This window comes from Metopolophium dirhodum, chromosome 5 (genome assembly GCF_019925205.1).
Source record: "Metopolophium dirhodum isolate CAU chromosome 5, ASM1992520v1, whole genome shotgun sequence".
Lineage (NCBI taxonomy): Eukaryota > Metazoa > Arthropoda > Insecta > Hemiptera > Aphididae > Metopolophium > Metopolophium dirhodum.
The window spans coordinates 18,730,312-18,738,923 of record NC_083564.1 but is presented as its reverse complement, the minus strand read 5'-3'; the positions used below and the strand labels follow the sequence as shown (position 1 = coordinate 18,738,923).

Here is an 8,612-nt window from a genome sequence, read left to right as displayed (position 1 = left end):
TATGGAAAATGCAGCCCTCTCACGCCACTTAGGTGGGAATATTTTAAATTGTAAATTATTGACATAGGTCAGGCCATCGAAGCAAGATGTGCTGAGGCGATAATAATATTTTCTTTATAATTATGCGCAGTTACAGGAGCCCGGCTGTTGCTGAGTGATTCGGCGAGGACGTAGGTACGACGTGCGTGTGAAATGCCAATCGTAGTACGAGCCAGGCAATCTGAATTTGCTAAGTGTTTTATTTATGTTTGTTTTAATACAATAAAAGTGTTTCCGACCTGAAGACCCGAGTTAAACATTATTTTAGTCATTCTTACGTTGTTAACTTTTATAGGAGCAGTGCCGGGATATACGTACAATGTGTCAACGAAGTATTATTAAACTGAATAGTGCCAAGGTATATGTAATCTTAGAGTCATTTCAACTAGATAGGAACGAACTAAGAATTGACAAGCGCATACCATCATACCTCAACGAGTTAACAGTGCCATTCTAATTAATTTTAGAGAGTGTCATTAACTAGACAATACGAGGGAAAGGCGTATAGTTGGTTTACCACGTATTGTCCAATACGGGTGATACCACGCTATTTAAATTGAGTAAATATTGTGGGGTTTTTAACAAACTAAAATACTGAAAAGTATTAGATAGATAAATATTTAAATAAAATGTATTATTAAAATTTGTTGTTGAGCATTTTTCTTATATTTGAGATTGCAGGCGTACTATGGTGATGTACAACTGTATGAAATGCGAGTGAGCCCTCCACTGCACTAGCTTTCAACATTTCAGGTGTAATTTTGTTAATAACAAAATTACCTAAATTATTGTTAGATGATGAAACCGCAGAACTAGCTATTCTTGACTTATGTTTAGTTGTGTCTAAATGAGCTTTTAAATCAAATGACCCTGACAAAAATGTAAAAATACTAAGCATATAAATGAATTTCAAATATTATATAAATCTGTTGAAGGAAAACATACCTTTATTCTGCCGTGTTAATCTAAAATAGGGTATCGTCGCGCGATGGTCGTCCTATAGAAAATAACAAAGACTCTTCTCTATAGCTATGAAAACGAAACAGTCTAATAAAATTAATTTGAAACAATTGCGGGGGGGGGGGGGGAAGGTGAACCGTACATTATAATATTATCCATATTACGAACATCCAACGTGCGGTGTATATTATGTGCATTATTTGCAGAGGCACTCTTGCGCGTGATATATGGCAATAATAATATTATTCTGTTTTTCTGCCCATTCCCGCGACGGGCTTAATTAAACGTTGAACCTTTTTTCTTCTTCTGTTATTCGTGACCGGGGGAGGCGTACATTGTGCGTATATAACGGGGACCTAACTTGCCCGATACCAGCTATATTATACCTAAGTATACGTCATAACCTATACCTATATACCTATCTGTCTATCTATATACCTACCTGCCTACGCCTATAATACCTACATACACCAGTTATGTGACGGGGGTACAAATTCCCTCGATACTACGACCTACTTTTTACGCAAGTCTTAAATACCATTATAATAATATTATGTATTGTATATACTGCTCGCGATCATCAAAGCTTACGTACGCGATCGATGCGCACGTCGAAGCGACGTCGTAAGTCTGGTGGGGGGGGGGGGTGCCCCTTCCAGACGCCATCACAATTGCTATCGAGTTTGTCGTATTTCGTACACGACGAAAATTAGCAAAGACGAAACCAACTCGCAAAAATACAACGATTGCGGTACTAGTATAATGCTACTTACCGAAAAATCCTAACTACCAAAAAACTGTACGCGTGCAGTATGCTACCCACTGGGACAATATGACGTACACTGTCTTGTATTAAATGTTTAATTTTTATTTAATTTTATTACCGGAAAGTACCCGTGACTCGACGAGTTATTGAGACAAACAACATAATATTGTTATAACAGACATACATAATACTACAATACTATAATAATTGATAAAGTATATAGCTATTAATCTGGTAAATTATCGGTAAATATCCACCACGACCCACAATAATTTACTTTTAGATGTTAAATTGTTTTAGTCTGTGTTGCAGGGTTTTTTTTAGTGTGCAGCGAGACACATTTTGTGCAGTGAGAAAAGTAATTGTGCACTGAAAATTGTTACTTTGTGCATTGCAAAAAATTAATTTCAGGATAATATATTTTATTATATATTATAAAACAATAATTAAGTAAACTTCAAAATAAAAAAAAAAATATTTCTATTAAAATTAAAAATTGTTTTTATTATTCATTATTATACTATTTTTTTTTTTTAATAAAACTAAAACAAAAAAAAAAATATCCACCACCTTTAAGCACATACTTGTGGTGGTGGTAGAGAGTTATATAACATAATAGGAACAATTTAATTATAAATAAGAAAAGAGGACAATAACTGAATAATCAATCTATACAATTAGAATACTTATAACTATTATTAAATTACAAGAGTTAAATATAATTCCTTATTATTTATTCAAGTACTGAATATAACCAAATCTGATTTTTTTTTTCATTTCTATAGTTATGTGATTCCCTTTTTAATCGATTAGCGGTTATCATAGTGTTTGAGATATCTTTAAAGAAACGGTTACCAGGTACCAAAATATCAAAATTAAACGATAACCGGTTACTGGTTTTCAAAAATTTTCCTAATTACCGACTTTATTGATAACGGTTTTAAGCCCTGATTTTTAGTTTAATATTTTAATATATAATAATTTTTTCTAATAACTATATAATTATCATAGACATGAATAACATACCTAAATATAAGTCATAACTTGTTCTAAAAATATTTTAAGTAGGTACAAGTATTTTGAAAATGTCAAAAAAAGTTTTTAAGCTGATGTCATTGAATTAAAATTGTTTTATAAATTATAAATATAACTGTTGAAGAAACCCACATTTAAACACCTAAATTAATTTCTCACAGAGATAAGTAAGGCGATTCGATGAACACGATTGAATAGTCAGCGATTAGACTTAGACTCTAAATAAAGATTTAAACGGTATATCTAATTATCTATTTTAAATATGAAATTTCAAACAAATACGGAAATTTATTTATCTAGAGATCGAATATTATGTATATTTAATTCAAAAAAAGGTGGGTAAATGGATGTCGCTCTGCTGTACAGTAGGTTACAAGTGGATCACTGTTATGGATGGTGTTAAATTTGAATTCAATGATATAATATCATTGTATGAGAAAAATGATTCTGAGCGAAAACCGTCAGTCAGCCTATGATATTACCAAGTATATTTGATGATATTATTGTGAATAAAGTAATTTATATATAACCTATTTACGTGGAGCCTAAGAGCCATGTGTTCAATTTACAATCTTTAGCTATAAAAGTTGAACATTTTATAAATTTTTAACTACAAAATAATTATTAAATTATAAATTTGATAAATGTTGTCAAAATTCGATCTTTAAATGTTTATAAAAAAAAATTTTGCATATGTATTTTTAATATTTTTCAACTTATATTGTATTAATATATCAGCTAGGAGCCTTGTATTTGATTTTTACACTTTTTGGCCCAACAGATAAAACTTTATTGATATTTATTCAAAAAAAAACTAAAAAAATTGAAAACTGAAAATGTCCGTAAACAGCTCAAAAAGATTCAAAATATTTTCAAAATTGTATGGTGTATAGAAAATGTATCTAAAATCTTTCGTTTTTGAATTACAACAAAATAAGGAAATCGCTACATGAGAAATCAAGTGAATATCCAATGTTGTAAAAATTTTAATTTCAAACGCTCTTAAAATTTATTCCATATTTTGTCAATTTATGAACTTTGAATGCTTAGAAAAAAAAACTGTGACTAAGGATTTTTAATATTTTTCATCTGCTTTTGAAACAATGTACTAGGAGCCTTCTATTAAGTTTTCAAGCTTTTTTAGCCAACAAATAAATTTTATTTATATCTTTAGAAAAAAAAAATAAAAAAAAATGGAAAAATGAAAATGTCCCTAAACAGTTTAAAATAAATCAAAACATTTGTTTTAAAGTTACACCAAAAACCAAATTCAATTTTGTGTAAAAATTCCCGTTTTTCCTTAATTTTTCTTTTGTTTATCTTGTCTCGCTTGCGAAAACTATTGTTTTACTTTTGACCCCCCAAAGTACCAACTATATTCACTTTCCTATCAGAAAAGGTACTGTTGAAGAAAATTGAAGCATTTTTACTGCTCTAAAAGGTGTCCTCAGACACAAAAATAATAAAAATTAAAAATAAAAAAATAAAAAAAAAAAACACACATCATTGTAAAATCAATACATTCATCGCTCCGCTTAGAATCTAATACACATACACATTATTATTTTCGTTTACAAGATTTTTGAAAGACATTCAAGAACAATGGAATCGTATAGGTAATTTACTTACAGCAAGTACTTAATTACTTTTAAATATGAACAAAATCAAAACGGTAAAAAAATCTCAAATATATCTGATAGGTATAATAATAATGTATAGTTACTATTATACTATTGTTGAGTTATTTTCAATCGATCGGCTGCGTGACGGCAGCAACGCAGAAATGTGATTTCGAGATTATTGTGTTATATTTAGTAGGTATTACGAAAACTGTGACGCATACGGGTACTCCTGCAGATTTAGACTGTTTTTTAGGCGTATTTAGTAATTTTTCTGTAAACATTATATTACCACGACGTATATTTACAATGAATTTAGTATTTACCCATAGTACATAATATAATATAAACTTTTTTTCATTCTCGTGGTCTACTCCAAATTCCAATTACTAACAATTCGGAATGTACTATTTTAAATGTTGATTCTAAAATATTATTTTAAAATGGTTCTAACCTTTGATCATTTATAAATAAGGTTTCGCCAAAATACAAGCAGATGACAGAATGACTGAACACTGAAGCCCCTGTTGGCTCCTCACTCCCATATTATACCATGGAATACAAGACACTGACCACTACTGGTTGGATTGGCATTTATCTTAAATCTTTATAAGGTATTAAAATGCTTGACAATGATGGTCAACAGCAATACGTCATTGAGTATATTTTAGTTTGATAAATCGTTATAAATCAATATAATATGTAAAAATGGTAAAAACCCGTAATTTTTTTTGGTGGGCAGGTAGCTTTTTTAATTTACATTAGTAGGAAATAAACACTTACTAATGGCAAAATTGGAAAATCTGAAACTAGCAAAAGGAGAAACATATAAAGAATTTATAATTAAAATAGTAGTAATATGTTATAAAATAAACAAGAATATGACCGAAGAAGAAATATGTGAACACATTTTAAAAGGAGTACCCAAAGAAATTTTCAGTTAATAAGGTTAGCTGATAATACATCGATCACAAACATTAAAAAAACTCTAGAGAGACTAGAAGTAACTAATCTATGGAGATCGGAGGACAAGGTAAATGGAGAAGTAGAGAAATCGACTAGAGAAATAGTAGTCTTAAAAAATCATATAAGTCAAATTAAAATTGGACAAACTCAAAATAACTTCCCCAATAGTAACAACAATTATCAGAACGAAAGGCAACCTAGCCATAACAATGGATTCAGCTTTTATAATCAACACTTCCAACCACCTATATTTAATAATCCAAATGAATATTATCAAAATAATCCAAGACCAAACATTTATCCGAATTACAATTATCCCACACATAATAACCAGAAGACAAATATCCAATTTCCAAGACCAAACTTTTATCAAAATTATAATTATAATAATACAAATAATAACCAATTAGCCAACACTCAACGCCCTACACAAGGTAATCAGGGAACAATACCCCATACTAATTCTACTTATGGAAATCAACAAGGGCCACCGATATGTTTTCAGTGTGTAATTCCGGGACACATAAAAAGAAACTGTAATACCTTTGCACAAAAAAACTAATAGTTCCGCCGATAACTGGTTCTGCACAGGAACACCAATACATTACCAGTTACATACCTTTAAATATCGTCAAAAATACAAAAACAAATAATACTATTTATACTTATTATGATAATAATAAAGAAAAAATTAAAATAGATATACAAGGAAAAATAAATGACCAATCTACTACATTGTTATTAGATACAGGGGCGAGTGTAACAGTTATAAATAAAAATACCGTTAAATGTAATAAATTAATTTCCGAAAGCGGAATTGGCCTTGAAACGGCGAACAATTCTAAACTAAACATTCTAGGAACAACCATGGCTCAGATAAAAATAGGAACGATAGTAATAAATCATAAAATAATAATAGTTGACAATCTATGTACACCAGTAATAATAGGATTAGATATAATGAAAAAAATTAACCAAATGTAGATACCATGACAATATAGGCAATATATTCACCGAATAAATAAACGATGCCATTGCACATTGTGTCAGTAAAGACTTCAAAATGAATGCAGGGATTGCACAACAATTTAAAGAAAGATTCGAAGATGTAGACGTATTAAAAGCACAGAATAGAGTACTTACAGAAATAGCATTTTTAAAGTAAAACAACCAATGGATTTTATATTTTATAACAGAATGCGCATATAATGATAAACCCACCTATGAAGACATTTTTAACACACTACAAAATTTAAAAGAGTTTTGCATAAATCAGTCAATATATAATTTGGGACTACCCAAAGTTTGTTCGGGGTTAGATAAAAAAGAATGGGATTTAATTTCAAAAATGATTAAATACACGTTTCAAAATACAAATATTACAATAAGAATTTATAAATTAGAGTCCTAACATAAAATAAAATGCAAGTCAATAACAACAACTCTGGAAACAAGTGATTCATCAACAACAAATATAATAATTAATTCAAATGACACGGAGAATAATCAAGATACACCAATAGCTTCTAAGTTAAGGATTCAAATAAACAAATTAGCATCTTATCTTGAAATAACAGAACAAACACCGACAGATAGAGATTGTGGGGCAAATACGTTAAAAGTTTGTTTAAAAAACGAAGGACTACACTTGACAACGCTAGAAATCTTAAATAACATAGGAATACCAAGGTGTAGATCGGGTTACCAACTCACAGATGACGATCTCTCATATTTGACAGATAAATATAATAAAAATTTAATTATTATAAAAGGCTATGATGAAATAAACAATAAAACAGTAAAAAACACGGCAATAGTTTATTATAAGCCAAACCGATCATTTATAGGAATATTTCACAAAGACAATAATTGGACCCTGGGTAAAATAAACGCTAATAATCAAATATTAACCGTACGTAATATAATAGTATTTACGGTAACATCTGACCTACAAACTATTAATAAACAAAGAGAACAACACATAAAAAGTAGCAACACACAGCAAAATATAAAATACGACGGGAGTGGATATTACACAAAACGGATTTGATGAGTTAACACATTATGTAGAGCAAGAATAGTTGTTTTCATTTGTGGGGGACTACAACCTTGTATTGGCCCCTGGGCCTCTGAAGGTTTTTATCCGAGCTAGACCAGTAGTCAATCGTTATTGAATTTTCGTGATTATAATCATTCCCGATGAGAACATATCGCTGTGGGACAGTGGCGGCGTGACAGAGTGTTTCTTGAGGCAATTGCTTCAAGGACATCATGGGATCGGCACTACCGTTTGGTGGTAAGCCAATACTGTTAGCTGGCGACTTCAGGCAGATATTGCCTGTCGTTTGCCGGGGGAACAGGAGCTCCATCGTCATGTCATCTATCAAACGCCACTCATTGTGGAGAGAGTTTGAACAGTTTCGGCTGACGCGGAACATGCGCGCCGGTAACGACACTTACTTTGCTGCTTGGCTACTTCAGCTCGGTAACGGTCAACTGCCATCGGTCGAGGGTATTCCGGACACTGTCGACATCCCACCGCAACTGGTTTGCGACGTTGTGGATTTGACCGATTTTGTCTATCCGCAGCAAATGTCGTTGGCCATTATCGATGAGTTCGCTCGGAGAATCATACTGTGTCCCCGCAACGAGGAATGCCACCAAATAAATTCCACAGTGCTACGACGCGTCACGGGCGCCCAAACGACGTACTACGCCATAGACACAGTGGTGATCGACGACGCCGACGAAGCGGCAAACTACCAGACAGAGTTCCTCAACGCTCTGCATCCGAACGGGCTACCGCCGCACAAGTTGGCGCTTAAGGTCGGTTCGATCGTCATGTTGCTGAGAAACATTGATCCGAAGCGACAACTGTTTAACGGGACGAGGTTGGTGGTCACCGAACTGCGGCGACACAACTTCAAGGCGAGGAGGTTGTCCGGCGCCGACGACGCGCTGGAGAACATAATCTTACCTGCCGTTCGATGTCTTCCGGTGAGGAAGACGATTTGCCTTTTCGAATGAAGCGGATTCAATTCCCGGTACGGTTGTCGTTTGCCATGACAATCAACAAGTCTCAGGGTCAAACGTTTGACCGAGTCGGTTTGCTCCTGCCGTCACCCGCCTTCAGCCACGGACAGCTGTACGTTGCGTTTTCAAGAGTGAGGGACACGCAGTCCGTCAGAGTCGGCATGTACTGCGATGGAAATGGTCGATTCGTCACC

General features: G+C 32.8%; 1 protein-coding gene across 1 annotated transcript; it reads left to right on the top strand.

Annotated features, from left to right (window-relative positions):
- Window positions 1-7,821: 7,821 nt before the first annotated feature.
- LOC132945607 (uncharacterized) lies at window positions 7,822-8,412 on the top strand. The gene has a single exon (XM_061015379.1). It carries the CDS (start codon window positions 7,822-7,824, stop codon window positions 8,410-8,412), a length of 591 nt encoding a protein of 196 aa, XP_060871362.1.
- The last annotated feature ends 200 nt before the right edge of the window (window positions 8,413-8,612 follow it).

What these genes read in the sequence shown, in the direction of transcription:
- LOC132945607 (XM_061015379.1), top strand. Translation starts at nt 7,822, where the DNA reads ATGCGCGCCGGTAACGACACTTACTTTGCTGCTTGGCTACTTCAGCTC.